Source organism: Haliaeetus albicilla, chromosome 22, assembly GCF_947461875.1.
Source record: "Haliaeetus albicilla chromosome 22, bHalAlb1.1, whole genome shotgun sequence".
NCBI classification, from domain to species: domain Eukaryota; kingdom Metazoa; phylum Chordata; class Aves; order Accipitriformes; family Accipitridae; genus Haliaeetus; species Haliaeetus albicilla.
In genome coordinates, this window is record NC_091504.1 from 7,615,184 (window position 1) to 7,641,442 (window position 26,259).

General features: G+C 51.9%; 1 protein-coding gene across 9 annotated transcripts in view; it reads right to left on the minus strand.

Annotated features, from left to right (window-relative positions):
• The window catches only part of LOC138690478 (ankyrin repeat and fibronectin type-III domain-containing protein 1-like), a 256,553-nt gene that overhangs the window by 49,481 nt on the left and 180,813 nt on the right, over nucleotides 1-26,259 (minus strand). For all 9 annotated transcript variants that reach the window (XM_069809572.1, XM_069809571.1, XM_069809569.1 and 6 more), the window contains one exon: nucleotides 25,280-25,320. In XM_069809572.1, the coding sequence (XP_069665673.1) occupies nucleotides 25,280-25,320 (41 nt within the window). The remainder of the gene's footprint in view (nucleotides 1-25,279; nucleotides 25,321-26,259) is intronic.

The following is a 26,259-nucleotide window of genomic DNA, read 5'->3' on the forward strand; positions in this document are numbered from 1 at the left end:
GCAGCTGCGGGCAGCTACAGTTCGAGCAAGTAATGAATTCAGGCGTATCCACCCAACCAAACTTTTCCATGTGTTATCACACTGGGCTTGTGAGCTGTGTGATGTGCTGAGGTTGGGTGACGCTGCAGAAAAGAAGCCAAAGGCTTTTGTTTGCACTGCTGAGGGGATGAGCTCTGCGAGCGCGCTGGCTTACCCACCTGCCGAGGATGAGCCTCCACAAGCTAAACCAGCCAGTTTGTAGGGACTGGGCAAAGCTGGTGATGCCTGTTTTGACCCAATGAGGGGCTTGCTCCAAGGGGAGGACAGCTGGCCAGCATGCTGAGGCTTCCCGAGGCCAGAGAGAGGGACAGTGGGGATGCTGCAGATGGGGAAAGAACAACGGGAGTTGCATGAGGCGGTAAGGAAAGAAGCTAGAGGTCTCAACAAGAGGGAACAAGGAGAGATGTCTGACAGCCTTGGGACACGATGCTGCAGCTCTAGACAAGTTTATCATGAGACCCTGAATGGTTCAGAGAACCTGAGCCGTTCCTCCTCGTGCCACAGCACTCATCAATGCAAGCCGCCTCTTGGTTGACGAGTACCCTAAAGCCGTAAAGGAGAGATGGCTCAGAGCTGCAAAACCCCAATAATCACAACCCAGGGCAGCCTTGTGTCACTGGCAGCACATGGCCGGCCAGCCGTGGTGACCGGGGGCTCAGGGAAGGGACTTTGCGGCAGCAAATCTCTTGGTGGTCGCCGACGTTTGCCACGTATTGGGGACCATAAGCAATGCTTAAAGATTGTCAATGAGTGCTGCTTTGCCAGGCCTGGCTCTTCACAAGCCTGGCAGATGCAGGCACTGCTGTTGGGCTGGCTTCCCTGGAAAGGACCAAGTCGGACCCTGCAGGACCTGGCTCTGCAGCAAGGAGCTGGGCAGAGCAGATGGGATCCTCTATTTAAAGTATGATAACGGGGTCACAAAAAACTTCCACCAGCAAAACCCACTTTGATACATACAGCTAATTATAGTTGGCATTATCAGGCTGCATTACAATTAGCAAGTTGATGGCTAGTCTCTATTTCTGATCTGCAACACAAGGCGGGTAGGTATACCCAAGGATGAAAGGAGAAGGAAAGCAAGGGGAGAAGGACAGAGATACCTCACGGGTGCATTTAAATAAGCAGCGCAGCTGTTTCCAAGCACTGTGGAAAAGCAGGTTTTATTTGGAGGGTGTTTATAAAGAAGGCCAAGGAAAGAAACACAACACATCCCTTCAGCGCAGCCTCCGTCAGCAATGTGGGCAGCCTCGTGACCCTGCTGCCCACTCGCTCCCACTCTGACAGCAAGGTCTGCCAGCGCCCTTCAGGTGTGCTCCAAGGTCCCACCAGACCTCCTTGGTCCTGCGCCTCCGAGCAGAACCCCGGCTGACTTTTCTGAGCTATCTAGAGGCCAGATTAAAGCAGCACCCAGGAAGAAACCCAACCTCACGTCCTACTTGCATTTTCCAAAGCCTATCCCTGTTGGCCTGTCCAGTATTCAGTACCAAGCCAGCTGCTTCACGACAGTGGAGGCAAATGAAAGCAGCAACAACCCCTGGAAATGGATGGCATTTTCTGAACTTTTTTCTTGTTTTCTTTGAAAACCGGAGTTTTGTCAAACTTACAGCATTTGCTGCAAAGAATTTGATGCTAATCCAAGCAGAAGAACCATCTGACAAGTCCCAAATTAAAATGTTCCTTTGTTTTGGCTTTCAAACATTGTATTTTAATACCAATGTACACTCTGAACGGAAGGTAAATTTGCATGTCCTTCCCCTAAAAATTCTCTGCCAAAACAATGATTTTATTCATTTGCATTTTGACAATAACAACTGTTCCCTCTCTGACCAACAGCTGTCCATGCAGGAACAGAGATGCCGGGCACGTGTGCCCACAGCCTGGTGAGTCATGCTGCGCTCTGCAGCCCCCCGGCATGCCTGTGCCACCAGTGGGGATGGGACCTGCACCGGCATCATCTCCCTTCCTGGGCATCATTGTCACCCATGAGCACACACAATCCTGTTGTGAACCCACCCCCACATGGGTACAAGCCAGGAAGCATCCCATGGGTGAACACAGCAAGGAGGCAGTGGGACGTGCTGCCGAGAGACCCCGTTCCCAGCGATATGAATGTGGCCCATGAACGGGGCTGCGGGACTTCGGAAGAGGTGGGATCCTGAAGACACCGTAAGACGATCTGGAAGTTTCCTCTCTCTCCAGACTCTAAGCAATACTTAGGCTGAGATCTCCATACCTACCACCTTGTCACATTAGGATCCCGTTATCTCCATTTGGTGCCGTAAAACAGCTTAAAAGAAAATGTAAGCAAAAATGTTTTTCTGACTCCCTACCATAAACCATATCATTGACAAGCACCATTTCATGAATGGCATGCATCAATATGCTTCACCCTCAAAATTAGCTTAATCTACTTTAAAAAGCAAAAGTCCAACCATCTACAGACAACAATTAAATAAGATCTACAAAATAAAATGGGCAAAACCTCCTTTCCTCGGGCAAAATCCCCATCACTTTGCTTATTTTTAAGGATTCTATCCTTTCCCTTTACTATTGTTTTTAATGAAGACACTACTCCTTCCTGAGCAGCAGGACAGAGAGCTTGGGCTCTTCCAACCATGCTGCATGAGCATGCTTGAGCGTACATCTGCCAGGGCAGAGAAACGTGCAGACTTGCTCCCTTCTTGCCAGGGGACAGGAGAGCTCTGCATACAGCCCTCATAGCTAGTTTTCAGAATTTCCCCCTAGCAATTAAAGCTTTTATTTTAATTACAAAGATACCGGGTAAAATAAAGAAAGAAAGAGAAAAGGACAAAACCCAACAAATCCCTTTCCTCGCATGCAATCAGTATGGATGGGTGAGGAGGTCCCTGGAGGGGCTCAGCCCTCCCAGGACCTTCATCTTCTTCCACCCGCTCCGGCCACCGCTCAAGGCTGAGCCCACACACTGTGAGGCACCACCATGCCGCCATGGCATCCCTGCCATCCCTGCCATGCCGTCCGGATCTGCCCCAGCAGCTGTGACTTCAGCCTGATCCCCCTTTGCAGGGGACAAGCCGCCCTGGGGGATGTGCCGTTGTTTAGTCTGAGCGCTGCACTCACGCTGGAGCCGGCTCTTGTTTTAAATGGCCCCGCGTCCGATGCTGCGTGCAGCAATGGAAAAGCTTGTTATTCTGGGCTGCCAGTCGGCCAGGCTTTTCCAAGTCAAGGAGAGGAGTGATGTGGTTAACGCGAGCCGGCCACAGAGCCTCGATGGTTTTCCTTTCTGGGCTGGCACCCGCCTCCTCCAGCGGACCACACCGCCTGCCACCATCGCTCACTGTCGGGACTGGCAGGCAGGTGCCAGGAGCCGTGCGTGCACTCAGGCGTGCTTGTGCACATGGGTGTGCTTGTGCATGCAGGTGTGCTTGCACATGAGGCTGCAGAGAAGGATGGGAGAGGGGCGGCAGGGAATGAGCCCAGAGGCATCAGGATGCCTGCCCAGAAATGGACCCCCAGCAGCATCCCGCTGGCCTGGCTGCTCAGACAGAGCGCAGAGCAGGGCCAGGACATGTCCCATGGGGACACACGCAGCCCAACCCATGTGTGTGCTGCCTCCTGCAAGAGCCGGATGGTTCGTGGTGCTGGTGGCCCCCAAAGGGTACCCAGCACCTCCGTGTTTCATTCACAAAGCTCCTCAAACTGGTAAAGTAGCACCTATAGAAGAAATACATACTAAAACCCAACCCATGGAGGGTCCTGGGCTTTTTTTTTTAACCAACCAAAGGGAAAAAGGAGGAAGGCAAAATACCACGAGTCTGACTATAAGATGTAACACTAGTGTTCACCAACACCAAATGAGAAGAACTCATTAAAGTACTTTTATGGTCAGAAGAGCAATGCCATAAAATGCCACTAAGTTACACGCACCCCTATTCTGCCCTCTGCATCTCCTCTCCTACAGAAAGTAAGTGGTTATTAGAGGTAGCCGGGTCCAGACCATGGACCCCAATCTGCTCCCAGCACACTCCTCCCCATCCCAGGATGGGCAGCAGAAGATGCGGAGCTGTGGGGGCACCCGAGGGACTCGTGCACAGCATTCACCATCCCCTGATGTTTCACCTGGCCCAGACGCAGATCTGTGCTGGGAGCTGGGAGCTGGGGACCCACTAGGTCACAGTTACCACCACATCTCTCCATGCTAAAGGAAAATTTCCCTCTGGTTTTCCCTTAGGTCTTGTGAGCATGTCAGGACTTAAAACCCAGCCTGCTGGGCTCTCTTGCACTGGTGCATGAATCTGCATCTTTTTCTCTTCCCTGCGTCCCCAGTTCTTCCCAGTTCAGTGAAAACCCCTCCTCACCCTGCTCGAGGTACTTGCCTGTTAGCATCTCCCCTGCTTTGCCCAGCAGTGCGCATGGGGACGCAGGACACTGCCTAACAGCCCTTGAAATACTGGGGACAAGGAAAATGGGAAACGCATCGCTACAGGCAAACCGTAGCTCGTCCAAACTTCCTCCCAGTCCAAAAGTCCCCTTGAAAAGGCACGATGGGGATTTACAAAGGTCCCTCTTGCAAGAAGGGGAAAAATGCAGGAGAGAAAAGCCCTTGGCGTGCTTTCCTTGCGGCTGCCTCCAGTCACCACGTCTGCCCCACGGCGGGGAAGCGCCATGGAGGTTTGAGGGACTTGAAGGGATTTGCGACGCAATAAAAACATTCCTGCCTGCAAAGCATGAAACCCCAAAAGTTTATGGGAAACCACTGTCTTCGGGATGTCTGCATATCTTCAGGCATCCTGGGAGCTGTAGTTCAAAGAAACCAAGAAAAAGCAAGCGGCCGATAATGATGGTTTCTGGATGGAGGTTGTGTGACTATTGGCTCCCACATGAAAGCCTGAATTTCTGGGATGCTGAGCCTGTTTCTGCAGCCAAGTGAGAGGAGAGCTCCTCGGCGCCTGGGGCATGAGGGACTCCAGCAATGAGGCGAGGGAGAGCGAGAGGCACTTGCTGCCCTCGGGGAAGAGCAAATGGCCTCGGCTCCGACACGAGCAACCCAAAAGTCAAGCATCGAAGATTGGGAGGAGGGATTTGCTGCAGCAGGAGCCAAGCGGGATGGGCCAAAGCCATTTCCAGGGCCGGGAACCTTCCTGTGATCTGTCAGAGACGTGGTCCCTGTGGGGGGCATGTCTCCTGCCAGCATCTGGCCGAGGACCAGCTGCATGGGGAACGACAGCGAGGGACTGAGCAGGGGGATGGGGTCCTCCTCCAGGCCAGGCTGCGAGAGGGCCCAGCACAGTGGCTTTCCTCTGGTACTATGAAAATCAAAGGACACCAGTCTGGGCTGCATGGCCTCACCTATGAGCTAAAGACTCTGTGCCTCAGTTTCCCCATTAACTCTTACTATCCACCTATCCCCAAGGGCTGCAGGGACTGGCCTTTGCTATTTGAACACCCACGGGGAGCTGAGCTCCTCAGAAGCCAGCTGTCTACACCACACCATGCCCAGCATCAGTAAATCACCATCAGGTCCATTTCCTCAGACCCCACAAAGGATGGCATGAAAGGCGTTTTATTCCGACACAGGAGCCGCTTCATGCAAGAGAGCCACCTCCTAGCAGGAGAACCAGTGGCACTTGACATCCTCCAGATGAGGCACTGCCCATCAGCAGAGCTCCCACATCCAAAATGCCCTTCATGCATGACTGCGCTGAGGGCAGTGGTGAGGGGACAGAGATGTGAGAGGGTTGCATCTCATCCTGGACTGAGCCTGGAGTGACACAGGAGATGAGACACTTTCATTTCCAACCACGGAATCCTGCAGCAAAGACCACAACCACCAGGCAAAGCCAACACTAGAGACGTGAGCCATGGCGGGTGACCTTCTTGCTATCTGCCTTTCATCATGGGCTTGAGTTTCACACGTCAGACTGTGAGACTGCTCCACGGTTGTGCAAGGCCCTCTCTGCCATTGGACAACATCTGCCCACCAACACAAGCGTGAGAAACCCATGATGTAAGACTTTGCACCAGCTGACCTAAAACCCCAGTGTGGTGTGTTCTGCAGTGCTGGCTGCTGGGAGCCTGAAGTCTTCAAAAGTGGTTTCAGACACTTAGAAAGCAAACAGCCAGCAATGAAAGATAAGCCATGGGAGGGTTTGTCCTTGGAGAAAACCTGTAACCCTGAAGAATTAAGAAGTGGATTTTTCATGCCGGCAATAGCATGTCTCATCTTCTCCCTCCATCCTCCAGCACAGAATACATTGCAGGTTGTTGCCGAAAACACATCTTGGTGCATGGCAAACCCTGCCTGTGGGGTGAGGATGCCACGGGAGGCAGGTCCCCCAGGACACTTCACACCTCACTGCAACTCCATCCAGGCCATCACAGAGCGACTGCTTTCCAACTTCTCAGAGCAAACCACCTTTTGATGCAACCAGCCAGCAGGTCCACAGGGCGCTGCAGCCATGAGTTGAATTTCTGGAGGCTCTGCAGAAAGATGCCTCTGTTTTGCAGAGCTGGGCCCTCTGCTCTGGAGGGGAACGGTGGCAGGAGATGTTTCTGGGCCAGCTGTGCTTTTCACATATGGTGGAAAAGATACCCTGAAATGGTCAAGGCCACAACAAGTAAGGTGGGAGACCTTGTCTCCAAGATTTAGGGCATCATGCTGGTGCCTCTTGCTTCCTTTTCCTTGACTGCCAAACTCACACAGTGATCCTGATCTCCCCTGGAACTAAATCCCAGATTTACTGAAGCCACCCAATGGACACAGCCTTTTCAATGCTCCAAGGTGTCCCAGCCCTGCTTGGTACATACTCCTTCTCCACAGAGAAGGGTCCCACCAGGCCGGTGGCCTCCTGACTCTCCCCAAACCAGCAGCAGGCTCCCTACGTCCAGTAAACAGCCACGGGTCCTTGGGACAGGACTGTGCCGCTAACGCCCACGGGTTCAGCATCTGAGATGCAATGCCAGCACTTGCTCCACACCCCCCAGGCAGAAAGTTTGGAGAATGGTCTTGCAATGGTTGTCCCTGCTTGCTTCAAACCTCACTCTGGTGTCCTCGGTCTGTTCCTCAGCATGGATAAAACCCAACTGAGGAAGATGGTGGGGGCTTTAGGAGCAGAGCAGATGCTCAGAAACCATAGGCACCTCCCATCCAACCCCAGCCAAAACATGGCTCCCCAGCACATGCCTCCAACACCTGCAGTGCATGCAACAGCTCAGCCTTTGCTGTACGATCTCTTGCACTTTAGGTCTTCTCCCGCCACTCAACCCTGGTACAAGGGTTTTCATTGCATCATGAGCCCCAGCAATGGGTATCTCCAAAGCAGAGCCTCACGGAGGAAAGGGAGGAGCAGGAGGCTGCTGTTACAGCCTATTTCTGAAAGGAAAAACAACCATCTGGGTGCAGAGCATCTCTCAGCAGCTTGGAGGAACACACGCACACTGCCAAATTTTGATACAGGTTGGCTCAATACTCCCCAGACATGTAATGTGGGCCTTCTGCAGTCATTTCACCAAGTCCTCTCTTTGAATTAACGCCATGTTTCAGATCAGATTGAAAATGCTGACGTCTGTCTATTATACCAGGAGTCGTTCCCAAAGCTACTGTCTCTTTTTCCAAATGAGCCAAACCAGCAAAGGGTTATTAACCGGGGAGAAAATGAGGACAGGGAGGGAACGTGCTGTTCTTTGATAGGAACTGTGCTAATGAACATTATAAAAATAAAGATCAGAAAAGCCTCACTGACAACTTGAACCCCAGAAAAGAGGCAGTCAGACCCCAAAGCAAAACAGCTGACAGAAGAGAGAGGGAAGTCCACCGTGGCCCCAGCACCTCACAGCACCTGGGACCACATTCAAAACCTCTCACCTCCAGCACCAGGTCACTCGACTGAAGCCGAGTCTGACATGAGGCTCACCGCAGAGGTACCCCGAGCCCCTCTGCTAATCCTGGACATGATGTCAGCCAGCCATAACCTGATGCACCGTTAGGTGATGGCTGATTGATGGTTTTGTGAAACACAAGCCACCAAGAGCAGCACTGCAGGCACTGGTCCCTGTCTTCTCCTTCAGCATGTCCCACCACCCACTCCTTGGGGACGTGTGGCCGCGGTGCCTGCTCTCCTTACTCCTCCTTGCACCCGGTTAATCCATGGAGAGGAAGAGAAGCGGCCACATCATGATGCTCAGGCTTTGCTGCTGCACGGGGATCTAAGTCTTGTGGCCTTGCCAGTGGCTTTCAGGTTTGCTTGAATTGTTGGCTTTGGTTCCCTCAGCTGCTGAGGGGACTCTGCTTTTACAGGACCAGGTCCAACAAAACACTTCAGCATGCGCTCATCTCCCAGGCTAAGAGTGACCCGTGGAGATCAATGCTTCAGAAAAATGCACTTTCCTGGATCAGGGCCACTGTGATGGAGCTACCACCACCAAAGCCATACCTGAATGGGACCTCCCAGTGCTGTCTCTCCCCAGGAAAAACAGCAAACCTATACTGAATATCAACCTATATTTTAGGTGTTTAAAAATAAGCAAACTTACCCTCCTCTACAAAATAACAGAAATCCTGGAAAAAACAGAGCACAAACTGTACCTTCACACATCCCCCACTGAGCGCCAACCCAGGGTGAGAAGAAGGAGGCTAAGTCCAAAGAAAGTCACATTTTCTAAAGAAAACGTTAGCACAGCCCTGGAGCTGGTGGTGACAGGTAAACTCGCTGCAGGGAGCCCCTGGGCTCCCAGCGCTGTGCCGGGCTCGGTGGGAGACGGGGGGCTGGACCCCGGCGGGACAGATGCTCTAAATTAGGAATGAAAACATTCTCCCCCTGCTCGGCAGAAGGGCATGCTCAAAGTGAGCCCTTGTCTGGGACAGCCAGCGGGCGAAGTGAGGCGACGACGACAGCTCTGCCAGAGTCCAAAATATACTCGCAACTTGTTTTGAGTTACTTGATGCAGGGTTTTAAAAAAACGCTTAAAAATTTCCATCCAACCTGGCTGCGGAGCTGCAGGAGGACCCTGGGTTTTGTTTCCATGCAGCCAAGACAGTGATGCTGATCTGAATTTTTTCCCCTGTGTGGTGAAAAGAAAGAGATCTCGGGGAGGGCAGTGCTGAGAAGAACAAGGGGGACAATAGCCACCCAGCATGCTTTGACAGTGATTTTGTGGATGCACAAGGCATCCACACCAGCGGCTGTAGGTGGGAGTGATGCTCCGTCCCAGCATCCCAGTCTCCGCAGGGGTGGCTGCCCCAGGGTGCCCAGACCCCACAGACCCATCAACCTTAGATAAACCCACAAAGGTAATTTGCTCCGCAAGCACTGCAGTGCAGTCCCCACCGGTATTGAAAGCTCCTGCTCGTGGCTGAAATCAACGTGGCTACATTACAAACAAACCTGTAGGAGGGAGAGGGAAAGAAAGAATCCCTCGAGGAATCTGCAAGGCACTGGAGGAGCTAAAAATAAATACTGACAACAAGTCAATCTAGAAACAGAACACTAAAACCCCTAATAATAGAGGGTTGCCAGCCGGAGGAGGGAGATGCCTGGCACCCCACGCTCCAGCTCTGCCCGCTGAGGCTCCCACAGAGAGTGGGGGCACAGGGACCACCCTGTGTATCGCTGCAGGACCGAGGGGGCTTTGCTGCCTCTGAAGCAATGGTAGGCTACCTCCAACAGAGCCCAGCTTTCGGGCAGGGAAACGCGGCGCTGAGGTTCCTTGCTGTTTTTTATCTTTGTATTTTGAAATTACCTCTCAAGATGGGCCAGATGACTCCGAGGAACCAAGATGCTTGCGTCAAACTCCCCAATCCCTCCTCCGCTCCCTTCCAAGCTCCAGAAACGAAGCCAAATCTGTCCTTTCCAGTGCTGGTCACCATCTTTCCCACATACCTCAGATGAGATCAGTCTGGTCTCAGGACTCATCTCTGTAGCTATCAGTGCTCAACACTGCTATTCGCCCCCTTCCAGGCCCCTCCAAGGATGTGTGCCCTGATCCAGGCTTTCCACCCACCTGAACGTGTGCCATCACAGACAGAAATCTCCGAGCACGGGCCACGGTGATCTCACAGCTATAAGGCAACAGAAATATCCTTGGAAAGCATATAAAAGGCTCCGAATGGCAACTCACTCGCAGTGCGAAATTCAAATGTGAATTTCAGGACCTCACAGGACCAGAAAAATCTGGCCTGGATGCGATCATGGTAGATGAGAAGGGTGGAAGAGCCCTAGGTTTATTCACCAGGCACATAAGAGAAATCCAAGCCTGCTGGAAGGTCCCAGGGCAAGGGCAGAAACGTGCTCTTGTCCCCCATGTCCCTGAGGCCTGCAGGGCAGAATGCATCCCCAAGGGCGATCAGGAGAGCCCCCATGCTTGTGCCACCCCAACCCACCATGCTGCCGGCTACAACAGGGGGGACCATCTCCACGGCGAAGCAGAGACATGCTGCTTGCACCCATCCATCCCCGGGGCCAACATCCTCCGCCTGTCCCCACCCTGGCCACGGCAGTCCTGGCACAGTCCACCTTCTGGTTACGAAGGGCAGACCTGGAGGGACACGAAGCAAGGACAGGCCACCTGGGAGCAGGGGGACGGGAGCAGGCAGGAGGAGGTAATTTGATGACTTGCACTTGCCTCCCCCGCCCCGGCGTCAGGCTCGGGTGACTAATGCTCCAGGAAGGGGATGCTGCTCTCCTGCAACGATACACGCTGCTAATCCCGCGGGTTTATCTGCTGCTTCCGCGCGCCGGTTGCGGGAGCCAGCACCTTCCTGTCCGGCGCTCCTGTGGGATTCACATGGCCTCCGGCTCCCACCGAGCTCTGCTCCCTGCGTGCCTCCCAGCTTCCCTATCCCCCATCCCAGCTCCTCCTTTCTCCCTCTTTTTCAATAAAAGCTCTAGGAGGAAAAAAGGGTGTCGATGGGGTGTTTGTTTAAATAAAATGAGCTGGAAATGAGTGGGAGTCTCATCAGGCAGCACTTATGCCTCCCCTGCCTAAAAGTTAATTGCCTGGGCTGGGAGGGGAGAATAAAGCTACGGAAGGGATGGGGACTCGTACCTGGGGTCAATGCAGACACAGGGCATGCTGCTGCAAGGGCAGGGAACCACGGAAGCGTGGGAGTCCCTGGCTTGGGAAAAGCTCCCAGTGACCGCCAGCCCCCAGCCCTCCTGAGCGCCTCCCTACCCCGCTGCTCCGTCCAGGGACCCCCGCATCCTCCATCTCCATCAGTGAGCAGGGACCGGCAACTTGCCGTGACCTGCCCATCACTTGCACATCCAGCACCTCGCCCTCCATCTCTGAAGCAAGAACCCTGGACAAGCCCAAAGGGATGTGCCCAGGGACACAGACACCAGCCCCCGGGTCCCCACAGGCAGCACCAGCCCAGGCCAGGGCCAGCTCTTTGCCTGGGAGCCCCACAGGCAGATAACCTGCCGCCGGTGACAGCCTCCGCTGTGCAAGTGCTGGGGCATGCGGCTCGGCAACAACCCAGCTCTCCAGCTCAGGAATGTCCAAATAAATACAGAAATACATAAAAAGTCCATAAATAAGGTTGCCTGAGATGGCTGTTTGTCTCTCGCCTGGCCAGGACCCCCTCTCCCCCGTTGCTGTTTGCCTTGGCAGATGACAGCTGGGTAATTTGTTTCCATTGCAATGAAGTCCTAATTAACTGGAATAAACTTTTTACACTAAGTGTGTTTGTTTAACAAACTGGCTCTTTCAGAGCCTCACCGAGACCTGATTGATGCATTTGAGGGGAGTGGAAACATGCTGGGTGCTTGGACATTAAAGCTGCAGTGTCTGAGCAGGCCAGGGCTGAAAGGGCTCTCTCTGTGTTTGGGAAATCAAAAATGACACCTCTGATGTCTGGACCGGGATGGGGATTTCAGCGTGGCCTTTGTGTACAAATATTTCAGGTTTCACATTCGCTGTGGCTGACACCCCCTCCAGCATCCCGGCTGCTCAGGCGAGCAGGGTCTTGCGGCTAGGAGATCCCCCAGGACTCTGCACCACTGGGAGGAGGTGGGATCCATCACGCTGGACTCACTGCCGACTGCAGTGAAGCGCGCCGGGAGGCGCATGATCCCTCCTGGTGACAGCACTGGTGGCTCCGGCCAGTCAACAAAATCCCAAAGGTGGGACTCCGCAGGACACTCTCAGTGAAGCAAGACCAATGTCTTCAGTGGCAGCCACGCTGTCTCCTCCCCACCTTCAGAGATTGGCTTCATTGCTTGTGAAGCCACTAACTTGCAGCAGCAAAACCAAGATGGTTAGAAACCTCTCTGAGATGGTTAGAAACTGGTTAGAAGTCTGAGACTGGTTTTTGGTTCAAACCAGAGCTTCCAGCAACACTTGCCAGCTGGGGGGAAGTGGGAGGACACAGAAGCTCGATAAAAGCCCAGAAGCAGAGTCCTCCCCATCCTCAGAGCCACCCAGTCGGTCTGGAAATGGCAAAGCCGAGTGGACGCATTGCAGAATATGGATCCAGCACAACCGGGCTTGCCAACCTGGCCCTGACGCAGGCAGTCAAGACACTGTGTGCAGGCAGAGGGGCTTACTGGAAACATCTGGGAACGAGGGAAACTTCTGGAGATAGCAGCTCTTGTGCTGTACCTTCTTCGGGAAGATTGGTGCCTAGAGCTGAAGGATCCTCAAGACAAGCAATGCTAAGCCCGCACATCTGCTAGATGGTGGCCTATGATCCAGGACAAAACCTTTGATTAAAAGAGGAAGAAAACAGGAACGCAGTGGGAAAAAGATGAGCGAACTACGACTGGCACTGGTGCCCCAAGGCAGGCGCCAAGTACCACGCTGCCAGCTCCAGGAGGACTTCCCGCAGGGTGGAAAGCCGAGATGCTACACAGCTCCACAGTAGGGCCTGGGCCACGATCAGCCCCAAGCTGGAGCTGTGTTTCAGCTGTCTAATGAGATAGCTGTATGAATAATAAGCATTTCTGGAAAACAAAGCATCTCTGACATCCGAGGGGGAGAATGAATGCAGCTGAGCTTTCCCTCCCTGGGTGCTTTTTCCTTCCTACCTCATACCGCAAAGAAAAACCTATAGCGGCCCCTGCTTGAGCACTGTCAGCTGCAGAGGTTTTCTTGAGGCATTCAAGCTTTTTGGAGGGCTTTGTTTTTCTATTTTTAAATGTAAAAATGGGATTTTGCAGGCCCTAGAGTTTCTTTTGCCTCCTTCTCCAGCCCATTTCCCCAAAGCACTGCAGGCATTTTTATTTACTGTGGGGCAAGAAGGTGTTTTCTTGCGGCTCAGGGTTCAGCAGATCTCTCACAGCCCTGCAGTAAAATGCCCCAAAGTTGCCCCAAAGTCAACCTGCCCATGCTGTCCACAGCTTGATCCAGTCAAGTCTTTAATTAGGTATAAATACCATTATCCAGTGTTTCTTCAGTAATTATTATAGGCTCATCCTATCTTCAGCTGCAGCTTCTGGACATGCTGAAAGACGCCAGTGGCAAGACTGGTGGCAGAGATCTCAGCTAGCTGCCCCAGCTCCCTATGCAGTTCATGCAGAGATGAGGCGCTTCTGGAGGAGGAATTAATTTCCCCATAAATTAGATGGTGATGCTGGAGGTGGTGCCCTTTTACATGATGTCCCATGCCTGAAGAGACAACCAAGCACCCACACCCTTGTCCCTTCCCGCTGCACATCTCCTGGGAATCACCGCACTATGCTGAATCCTATCTTTGTTAATGCTAGAAAACTGCAGGAAAGCTCAAAGCCTTAGGTCTCACCTCTGTGCACACTGCTTTGTCAGGATGCAGTAAAGACAATGTATTTTCCTCCTTTAATGTCCTTAGACACACTGTTGCCTGAGCAAATTAGCGCTATCTACATGTCTCCCCACAGTCTGCCCAGTACAGCCCAAGTAAATCAGCATATTCAGCCTGATTATCCCTCCCAGACCAAAGAGCCGGAGGAGAAACACCAACACTGCAGCTCACAGAGACCCAGCTGATTGCTCTCAAGGTTAATACTGTCATTTCCACCACTGCCAGCAATTCTTGCTTCTCAGGAGCTCAGGCAGCTCGGAGAAGGGCAGCAGAGCCACCAGTCCCAGCACACGCTGTGCTTCGTGTGTGGTCCCTGCCGGAGCAAAGCAGAAGGAAGACAACCGTGCTGGAGACAATGTGAAGAGTGTAGATTGATTTGGAAGGACATTGCAACCGGCCAGTCTTTCCCAGGAGATTCCGCCTGCCAGTGGGCTCAGGAACAACAAAATGCTCTTCTACAGAACAGCATCTCTGGCAGATGAGCACAAGGCAACCTCTGGTGCTGCCGCACGGCAAAGTGCTCAGATACTAGCTGGGCTGGCCATGGTGAAGGTGGTCTTAGGTGAGGACAAGCTTCTGAAGAGAGTGCAGGCTGATATAGCTGCTGATGGTTCTGTGGCCCAGCTGTCTATCTGGCACCCCAGGTGAAAGCATGGAGACAAAATACCAGGACTGTGTATTTGAATAAAAAGCCAGATTAATCTGTGGTTGTTCTAGGGAAGAGTATCAGAGACCTTGCTCATGCTGTGCTGCTGATGGGCAAAGCAGCAAGGTCTTGAGATGATGCAAGGCAGCGAGGTTGGGAAAGGAGCACGAGGAACAGGAAATTTTCACCCACGAGCAGAAATTTAATGCACTCAACACTACTGAAACCTGCTACGATTATTTAAGTGATCAGAAGTCTCTGCATAGGAGGGGCGGCAGGGAAGGAAGAGGAGGGCACTGTATACTTATAATACATGCCATTATATTTTTTCTTTAGAACTACAGATCTTTTAGCAGTTAGTACTTGAAGAAATACAGATTTGCCTTCTTACCAAGTACTGGGAAGAGGCACAGCACATCATACCTGAGCCAGCACAGGACTGCAGGAGCTCAACCTTAAATACATATTCTCGGGTTAGAAAGAAATAATACATTAGAAAGGATTTGGGTTTGCGAGTCGCACACTAGAAGACTCACGGAGCCAGCAATAAAACAACCACGTGCATTTCTAAACACTGTAGTTGATAACTTTTCAAGGCAGAAGGTAATGCACAGCAGGTGACAAAAGGTCAAGCTATCGCTGGGTGCCCAGAGAGGCAGCCCAGGCTGGCAGCAATCCCCATGGACCAACAAGAAGATGGGGGCAGGCAACATTGCGCACGCTCCGTACTGCAAAATGGCTATTTTCACATCCTGGGAGATGCGATAAAACTGACTGTCAAGAAAGACTTTGAAAAAAGAGTGAAAAAAAGAAGAGTTCTTTAAGGGGAGTTCACTGAATGTCTGTAAAGTCCTAATTTCATAGTCAGGAAAATGAGCAACTCACTTAAAAATCCGCTTTGCTAAATGAAGGCTCAGAGTGGAAATAGAATATAAAATAAAGAGTGGTCAATACACACGAAAAATTACAATGTGTAGGAAACTGATAAGGGAAACTAAAGAAGGGGAAAGAAGGGGGAAATGCATGGCTGGACATGTAAAATCTCCTATTGGGAGCCAAACAAATTCTAGCAATAGCTCCATTTTTAACGAGCGATAGGACCATTTTTATGCAGAGGCTGTAGGACTGCTCATAATGACGCAGAAAACCCAAACATGGTCAACAGATACTTAGTCTGCGTTTGGGGAAAAAAGGAGAGTAACGTACTTCCTAGGAGAGATAAAGCTTACCTAAACTATTAGTATCACCTACATCTAAGGCGGCCAAATAGCACTAAACAGCCAGCACAGATAACATGTCCCCAAATCTGGGGAGAGTTTTCTGGGCTCTGCTGCTTGTTTTGAGCAAACTTTGGGCTTCCACGTCCAGATGGCAAATGGCTCCTTGACAGCAACATTCACACCCAGCAGTGAAGATGACCTAGTTAACTACTAAATGGTCAGCCTGATATAAGACCCAGAAGCCAGGGCTCATCTGGAATTAAATTAAGAAATAATTAAAGGATGTAAGTTATAATTAAAGTCAGTCAGCATGTCTTTGTGGAAAAGAGATCTTGTCAAATGAGTCCGATGTCACTCTTTAGCGAATATAGGCTGAGCTGAAAAAGGCACCATGTACGTTACGGCTGTGCAGGCAGAGTGCTAAGTGCTTCTTGACATTCTGATTTTAGAAGATAGTACTATACAGTATCAATAAAGCATGTTAAATAGATTAAGAGCCGTCTGACAGGTCTCAAACAGAAGTTGTCAATGGGGAATCGTTAGCAAGGTTCCATTGGGAGCATGCTAGTCGATATTTTCATTGATGATCGAGAAGAAAATATAAAATCCTCACTCAAAAAAATTAGCAGATGACAGGAAGATTGATGTAACGGTAAATATTGATGAGGAGAGAGTGAAATGTGGGTTGCTTGGTAATGCTGAGCCCATTCAAACACTGTATATGTTAATGCAGCCCAGTGCAGAATGACACACCTACGGAGAAGGATTTCAGGCCGTATTTATGAACAGTGACTGTATCCCAGACAAGAGAGAGCCTCCAGAAAGGCTCAGGGGTCACCACGGGTGACCAACCCAAGACAAGGCTCTAATGTGATGCTGTGATGAAAAGAGCTGATGCAGTTCTTGGGGGAGAGGAGAGTTATACGTATTGCACTGCTGAGACTGACACAGAAACACTCCTGCAATTAAGGTGCCCACGTTTAAAAGGGGACACTAAAAAAGCAGAGAGGCTGGAGGGATGAGTCACAAAATCGATCCCAGTGCTGGAGAAAATATCCTGCTGCGAAAGACTTGAGCTATATTGAGTTTATTCACAAAAATCCTGCTGCCCCTTCCCCAACCCAGACCAGTGTCAACCGCTCTTACCCAGTGAGACACACAGAGAGCCAGGGACTGGGAGCTGAAGCCCAACAAGTTCAAATGAGTTTCAGCTCAGGATTAGATACCTCTGGGAGATGCTCAGAGGATTAGATACCTCTCAGAGGGCAACCACAACCTCTTCAGCTCACCAAGGAGCACGTGGGCAGCATTTACATCCCTACAGCACGCAGGAGGCCAAACAGCGTGATCTAATGGTCCCTTTCGTACCTAAATTCACACAAGTGAATCCCAGTAGCTAACTGGAGCTCCGAGGCTAAGCCCTGCCACGCATCACAGTGAAGATGGGTGACTCAGGAGATAGCACTGGCCTTGGAGCAGCGAGGAGATGGGGAGGCACTGAGCAGCGAAGATGGGTGCTAGCTCCTCAAAGGCAAGGTTCAGAGCTAGAAGCCTGGCTATCTGTGAGGAGTCCCCATCAAGTCTCGTGCCAGGAGCAAAGCATGCAGGAAAGGAACTCTCACAGCTCTTGGAGAAACACCAACAAAGAGTGCTGGCCAAGCAGCTTGGGAAACACCTTGACCCACTTCTCCCTCTTGGTACCCAGCTGTGGGACCAACGGCTGCTGTGGGTGGGAGTGTTACCTCCCATGCCAAAGCATCTCTGTGTTGACTCACTACAGCAAACACTTTGCTCTCTTGCTTAGGGGAGAACACAGCCTTGGTTATTTTGTTAAAAAATGCCCATCTTCCTACGCTCGATTCCCTTTTCATGATTAATGCAGAGTGTAGCAAATGCAGAACGGCTGCAGCTGGTGCATAGGTGGCTTCCGTGCCAGTCTTGGCTCTGAGCTGGCAGCATTGTCCTCCCATCCCGTGAGAGGGGCAGACAGCCCCAGATTCAGACCAGCGGGGCAGGCAGATGCCATTTCAATGTCTCCACCAAAGGAGCGGGGACCTCCAGCAACTGGGCACCAAGCGGCCATGCCCACTCAGCTCCCTGGTTTCAGAAGAAGCAGCAAGGAGAGGTACCCCATGGTGAGCGAGCAGATCTGCTACCCAAAGGCACCGCAGAGGGGCACAGGCTGAGGACCAGCCCCAACCCCAGTGGGGGGCCCATGCGGACAGAAGCCCACCTAGTGCTACTGGGGAAGTGCCTGGTTCACGGAAACACGCACCCTTCGGTTGGGACAAAAGGAAGCGCAACATAAAGACACTGAGTCCTTGTGTGGCAGTGCTGGAGATGGGGAATCAGGGTCAGGCAGGTTTTTAATTGGACTGGAACTGAAATTACAGGGGGAAGAAAAACCCCCAACCCTGCTTTGGTTTAAAGAAAGGGGCTGGGGGGATAGGAGAAAAAAACCTTCAAGTTTCTATGACAACCGGCACAGTAAGAGCCTACATCACAACCTCACTTAACACATTAAAAGCTGTACAGAAACAACAAAACCCAAAACTTTGTTCTACCACCAGGTCTGGGACGGCCATTCCCAGCTGGAGAGCTAGCATGCTGCAAGCGGGTGGACCAGTGGTCCCCTGGCCTGGGCACCCAGAGCAGGGCAGCACGGGTTCAACCAGCCCCAACAACTCCTCCTCCTGTCCCCTGGGCTCAAGGGACTGCTGAAACCAAGCGGTTCCTTGTCCCGACCTCCCTCTGGCCAAGATATTTAACTCAGGATATCAACGGTCCTGCTGTCATCCAGGGCATCTCTGTCCTTATAAATCTGAGTGTAGAGCACCCCACCACAGTCCTCCAGCTCCAGCAGGTGTAGGGGCCCCCACAACAAGCAATAAAAAAGAAAATTAATAAGAGTTGTATTCAATTATACTTTACAAAATCAGTGGTCTTCAGCAGGACCTATCAGGCACATAACCTGGAGAAGGGGGCAGCAGCAGGACAGCCGGACCCTCAGCACAGGGCCCCACTCGCCTCACTGGGCACAGATCGGCGCCAGCTTTCCCAGCTTCAAAAGCAAATAGCGGTATTAGCCTGGGCAGATAGCCCAGGTGCTACAGGGTGAATCAGCGGGGCTATTGCCTCCTCGATCTCTGAGCTTCCAACTGACCTCTGCTCACACCGCTCCCTGTCAAGGCTGTGTCCTGTTTCCTCTGCAGCCACAGAGCTAAGAGGAGCCGGAGCCGGTGCTCCCAGCAGCACAGTAAATGCTCTTTGGGGGGACAAAACCATTCCCATGAGGCTGGAGATGTAGACTACCCTCCTGCCCCATTGCAAGGCCCTGAAGTGGCACACTTGCACCCCTCGGGGGGCTGCCAGGGCTGGAGGGGCTGCGCAGCCCCAGCCTGGCACACCACAGCACCCATCACCCTCCAAACAGCATCAGGGCAAGGAGCAGCACCAGCCCTCCCCAGGGCAGAACCCCTCCTCCCCAGAGCAGCCAAGCCTTTCTGGGCTCAGGGCATTACTGGGAGAGACTGGGCAGCCCTAGCTCAAAAGATCAGCATGCCACAGGGCACGGGACGCCTTTTGAAGGCTGGAAGGAAAGCTGCAGAACTGTTCAGAGGCTGGAGTACCAGCCGGTCTCCTGCACCCGCTGCAAATGTCCAAGGCAACTCTCTGCCACACCGTCAGCTACCTCCCACCACTCATACCTGCTTCTGCTAAGCCTCCGCTCCCTGTCTTCTCTGGGCCAGCTCTGCTCTCCAGCCCCAGACTGGCATTTGTTGAAGCATGACATTTCTCCAAAGTGCCTTTCCAGGATTCCCTTCCTTTCCCAGCATTCAGAGAGGCTTAAAGCCCCTCCACCTGCCTGAAACTCAGGCTCTGAATCCACTGGCCAAACCCCAGGGGAAATATTTTTTAAGCTTGCTGTAAAGTTTCAATAGCTCAGACCGCGCTGCTAGGATACCCGGACCAGCATTGTAATCTTCTTCACTCAATTACGTTGCGTGTGGAGGAGTTAACTCCCTGACTCTTCAGAAAACTGGCTTAGCCAGGATTTGGGGTTGGAAGCTAGGAGCCCATGCTCCTGGTCCCTTCTGGAGGGCTCTGCTCCCCTTCAGCTGCCAACCTGCACCTGTCCAAGGGGCACCCACCCCACAGGCCCCATCACCTCTCTTCCATCCCCCCCCCAGCTCTGCCATCCTGCTGCCACCAGAGATGCTGGTGATGGCGCTTCATCCTTTCCTACAACCAAAGCTGGGAGAAGCATTCTCCAACCCTGTGAAGGCAGTTTTGGGGCAGTTTCTTGCAGCGTTGAGTATCCCGTGGCTCCAGTACAGAAAGGTGGCCTCAGCATTGCTTCTCCTACCCCACCGCTCCCCTTGCATCACCTGCACTGTCTCTTACTCCCCCCTTTCCCTCTGCATCCTCCTTCCACTGCTTGGTACTGTGCAGGTGAACCTGAACTACCTGAAGAGCATCCCAGCCGAATGACTCTCAGCCACCGCAAAAGAAGTCAAATGTAACATATATATGTGTTATTATCATCATTACTGTAACAGTAATGTCTGAGTTAAGGAAGCAGTGAAATGAACACCCAGCTTAGGAACACATCTAGCTTATTATGATGGCCCTTAATGCTTCCAAGATGTAAATACTGATTTCTAGATCCTTAAAACCACCACGGTTTTACAAGATAATGATTCAGCAACAAAACACTCACTTTCATCTAAGTGCTGGCACAGAAAGGTTTTAGTCTAATAAATGAAATGTTCTGCTTTAAGAGCAGGGTGACAACGAATTAGCTGTAGAGACACCTTGGCGTAATGAAGACTGCAAAGCAAAACAAACATGAGCTGCTGCTTTATGTAAGGTGGTTTCAAAGGTTCCTTGTGTGTTTACACGTCTGAGGCTTAAGCACAGAAGGCGGGTGGCAGCCTTTAATCTGAAATGGAGACAGAGCCACGAGGTGCCTGTATAAAAGGGCTGTGGGATTCTGCTGGAGCACAAATGGGCTCTGAGACATCAGGTCTCTTCAGCATGGCCACATCGTCCCAAGGGACTGAAGGAGTGGATCAATGGAGAGCATTTTGTGTCGCTATAGCAGTGTCTCTCTTGACACCTCAAAGTGCTTGGCAAATATTAACTGCTCCCAAGTGACAACTCTCTTGACAGATGAGCATTGCTCCCAGCAGAGGAGACAGCATGGGGAGGGAGCACAAGCAGCTCCTGCAGCAAGTCAGTGGCACTTTAATTAAACCCAGGTATTTCAGTCTACATTTGCTAGAGGTTTTATGATTGTTATTACTACCAAAATTTCTTTCTGGGTTCGAAGAAACTGAGTTCCAGTTGGTACCTGACACTGAACAGCAAATATGTGCCAGGGGGAATTAGCAAACACACCAGTCTTTCTTGGTTCCTGTCAAGACACTTCCATGCAGCCCTGCCAGGAGGGTTATTAAGCAAAACTGCCTGTCCCAGGAGACCCTATTCCTGTGTCTGAGCATGGTGTACCTGGGTCTTCAGCCAGCAGGTCCCTGCTCAGGAAACCTCCTTGACAAAGCAGTCAAGGGCCCTCTGTCAGAAATTTAGAAGGACCTCTGGAAGCCCTGACATTCTAACAACATTACAGTTGTATTAGCAGCTTCCAAAATCAGGTTGACAAAGGAGCAAGCAGCTCAGGGGCTGGACTCAGCCCATGAGATGTTTCTTCCCTGGTCCCTACAAACACTGGCTAGATCCCAGACAGAGTGGGGCTCCGGGCAGGGTTGCGACGGGAGAGGTACATGCCCCAACTGCATCAGATGAGAATTATTACGTTGGGATATATCATTCTGACATCTGAACAACCTGCTTTGGAAACACAGGAAGGCATCTGTACCTGTTTGCACGGGATGGCTGGAGCAGCCAGTGTAGGTGAGGAAACCCGTGTAGACATTGGCTCGCTGCTGGACTTGTGCCCATTCCCAATACTCCAGGCTCCTCGCAGGTATTTCAGCCACAGGAGCTCTTCATGTGCCTGTTCTTCCTATGGTGGTCTCTAGTCCATTCACTTCTCAAGTGATGTAATTTTTTTTAAGATTAATGCTTCAGCCTTCTTGACTCAGGCTGCATCCTTCCATTTAACATGGAAAGAGGGAACATTACCTCCCAGACACACTAAAAACCAAGAGTCACAACTCCCGACACGGGCCAACTCTTGCATGAACATCCATAAGCACCCTCACTGAAACCCTTGGAAGTAAAAGTGCCTCCCCCAGAGCAGGCAGCAACATCATTTCAGCTCTGGTCGTTCCATCCTGGGCACCTCTGACTTCCTGCAATGGAGGTCCACCTTTATTACACTTTCCTCTGTGCTTGCCACACTATGTTTGGGGCAACCCAGCAGGAGATCTGTACCTTAAAAACTCTTGGATGGACTGGGCAGAGGGGAAGAGCCTAGGGTAAAGGCCATCAAAGGCTGGTGGGTGAGGGTAGACACCTCTCCATACCCTTGATGAGCACTGGACTATTCCAGGCGCTTAGGAAACACCCTACTGCTCGCTGAGATAGACCAATGGTAATTATGGGGTGAGGGAACATAATGACAGCTTTTCCATTTCTGAAGGGAAGAGGCAACAAAGGAAGGAAAGGAGTCACTCAGGGTGACACAAGGAAACTCAGCTGACAATGTACAGGGAGAAGGAGGACACCTGATCAGAGAAAGCTTCCGAACGTGGCAGGAACGGAGCAAAATTCACTCCCAGGACAAGTGGTGATAAAACCCACTGCTCAGATTTCTGGCATGTGTGCCTTTCCTTTTTCTTTTTCTATAACCTACATCTGCTGTGAGACCCCCAAACCACTGATCCGAGAGCAGGGATGCTCTGACCCCGCTCCTACAGTGCAAGGGGTTTGGTCGGCAGGGTAAACTGCTGCCTCTGAAGCACAGAAAAGGAAAAGCAGAGGCACAGTCAAGTTTGCTCTGGCACATGAGGGCTGGGGGGGGCAGCCATCTGCTGACAGACTTCTCTCAGGTCACCGGCCTCACCACACAGATGCGTTCATGAACCACCACGGCTCGGCTCAGCTCTGGGAACCAGCTGTTTCCCATGCTCTGGCTGCTGGCCACCACCTTGCCCAGGGCTCAGGGAGCACGTCTGCAGAACTGCTGCAGAAGCGCTGAGGTCTCCCGAGACCTTGGCAGGTCCACCAGACCTCTGGCAGCTGCCAGAGATCTTTCTCTGCTGAGGAAGACCAGCTCCAGTCCTGTCAGAGGCTGAGGGCCTCTGTAAGGCACATGGCCCAGCCTTGCAGATGGGCTGCAGCAACAAGACCAGGTCTGCCTGCAACAGCAACGGTGCCAGCATCAGCTGGTGGATCAAAAAGCCAAATTGGATGGGGGCAGTGGTACCAGGCAACAGCACAGTCACAAACTGTACCAGTTGCAACTCCAAAACACCCACTGAGGAACGTAAATAGGATGGGCATTAACCAGAGTCATAACGTTATGATTAGCGCAGTTACAGCTGATATCACAAGCCACTTGGCCAAACCATGGAGGTCCTATGGCCTCATGGCACAGAGGAACAAGACAGCGCCGATAAGACACCCTGTATCTATGAGACCTTCTGCACCAGCACCCACCACTCTGACCCAACAGCTCTGCAACTCCAGTGAGACGGGAAGCCCACGTTCTCCCACTTAACGTAGAGAAACATCCCCCATTTCTCTGATGAGACGAGCTATAAATGTAGCACTATAATTGTTGCTACCTACCGCCAAAACCACCCCACAGGAAAACCGAAGAGTAAGAGCTCTTCATGTATTTCCTCCAAATCTCTTACTTAAAGCCTTACAAAAGCTTCAGCTGGAATGGGGACACTAGAGACGCTTCAATCTTTTTTAAGCCTGCTTGTCAAAAGACACACTCTACATAAGCACATAACAGCGCTACAATAAGAAGCACTGAAATCTTGGACAACTGTTGGTAGACGTCACAAAAGCACGGTTAGAAGTCCTTTGCCAAATGTGTGTTCATTTTGTTGTTGCGTCCACGATGACTCCATAACCTCCTGGGATATCCCTCTGATCTCCCAGAAAGCCGTGTGGGATTAAACAGCCTGGGAAATGGCTCTGGCAGTATTTTCAGAAGTCTTTAGCTGCCAACAGTCTTGGAAAGCCAATGATCAGCACTGCCTTGGGGAGAGGGAACAGAGGAGCTCCCTGAAATCAGACTTTTCAGTACAGACCTAGGAGACTAGCGCTAAGTTTTAAAAACTTTTGGTGGCATAAAGGAAGAAGAGCCAGCAGATAACTGAAGAACACACATGCACCCGACACTTGCGCTCCCCATCACAGACAGTGAGCAGGCAGCTCCATAAGGTGCCCTGTGACACGGCCTGCCATCCCCAGTGCATCTTGGACATGCCTCCTTTGATGCTAAGAGTGACGTGGACCAAGGATGCTGCCTTGGTGCTCACTGCATGCTCGGGCACCACTGGGAAGCAGTTTTGGAAAGCAGCAAAGAAAGAGCAAGTGCAGAAGGACAGTGACTTTTGGAGGAGAAATTTCCTCAAACCAATTCCTTCTGATTCTTCCAAAACCACGCTCCTCTGACAATCCTGCATGTCAGAGCACTGTGTTCCACAACTTCAAAACCACCTATGGCATTTTCTTTCGAAGAAAAATGGCGATAACATAACAATGTTCACTTCCCCAAACAGAGCAGGAGCAGCAACACAAGGTCCCACACGCGACATACTCTGCAGCACAATACACAACTGCTTAGTGGTCAGGGCCAGAGCTGAGCTTCTCAGCATGGCTTTTAATAGATTTTGCCGTTATCCAAATAATGACGGTATCAGACGCATCCTTCCAGAAGAGAGACAACCTTCTTGCCTCAAAGGTGCCATGCTGCAGCGAGGCTCTGCAAAGGCTGGGTGCAACAACATAACTGGCCTGCGAGTGCAAGGTCTCCTTGCATTTTAATACGGGTCTCAGAGGTTGACAGCTATAAGTGCTCCGCTCTCGCTTGCTTATGGACTGTCACAGCCAGCTCAGAGCCATGGCCAAGGGCACGCGCTAAGTAACCAACTGCTTATGTTAGTGGGGTGATTTGCAGATCCTTTGTTCATGTTCATGAATATGGTGGCTCCAGAGAGCCTCTTCCTTTCCTCTCACCCCTGCGGCTCACCGTGCTTTACAAAACACAATGGATGGAAGACGACAGGCATCAACATCAAAGCACGGGATAGGAAAGACGTGCTTCAAGATCAGCCCGTTGAGACACAGAACTAAACCCTTCAATTCTCCAAAGCAGCTCAGCTGTGCAACCCCAGAGCAGAGGGAACCAGAGGTGGTAAAGGTCACCCCTGCATCCCCCACTCCCGGCCACCAGGTCCTGGCTCTGTCCCTCAGGCTCAGTCAAGCTGTCGTGATTCCTTCCGACCTCATTTAATGATTTGCATATGCCCTGAAGTCAAAATGATTGACAGCCCTTCCACTGTTATCCTCACTTGTGTAATTGCAGCAGCTATTCTTGTACATTGAAATGTCTAATCTTAGCAAGCCACAGAGCTGCTCTGTAATATGGACCAACCGGGAATTTCCATGCAATTACTCACCACAGCTACTGGCACTTACTTTGGCTGGTAAAAGTCCTTCTTGTCCGCTGACCCCAGGCTCTGCAAGACACAAAAGACAGATGTATTTCTTTAACCTTTTGCCAAGCAAGTATCATCGATGAAGATGTGTGGTGAGCAGGAAAAGGCATGCACCTATGCTTTTTGCTGCCCGGTGGGTATGTGTGGGCTGGCTGGACAGGGCAGGCAGCTAGGACCTCCAGCCACCGAACATGCCGTAGGCAGAGCCCACAGCAGCCAAGGATGCAAAAATAAAGAGTCAAAGTAGAGGTGTGGGGATGTGTTAGGTCTGAAGCCAGTGTGTTCAGGCATGGCTGTCTCTCCCATCACTTGCAGAAGCATGGCACCTTGTGCCAGGAGGGAACTCGCATCCTCTCGAGCCTGCCCAGCTGGAAAGAGAACAAAGTGCAGGGCTGGCAGAGCAACTGAGCCACCGCTGCCTGCAGAGACCCTCCAGCAGGGCAGGGGACCGAGCCAGAGGCCCACAGCCACCCCTGGGGGCAAGACCATGAAATTCTTCTGCCAAGAAAAACGACATCAGCCCCCAAGCTCATGCAAGCCTGGGAAGCAGAGACAGCCCGATGCACACTCAGGTTCCCACGCACCACCAACTCCACTGACAGCACAGTCTAGTAAAAGTCTGACAGCATCCCAACCCAGACTGCCAGAGCACCAGGGTCTCCTGGGAGACCCCAGCCAGGCTGAGCCTCCCCGTGGGGACCCTGTGGATGATGGGCATTCCACAGACCCCGCTTTGGGTGCAAGGCAGGAGCCCCTCCACAGAGAGCACGCATGCACCACCGTGCCTTGCCCCGCTGTCCGACGGGGCCATATACACCCACATATGGCCACATCTCTCCCGCAACGTGCCTTGTCCCAGAGGCACCCACGGCAGAGGTTAGCCCCGTGCCCTGCTCCGAGGTCCCAGTTCATGGCGCACACTTGCTGAGCATGGAAGGGCCTCCGCCACTAAGGGATGCG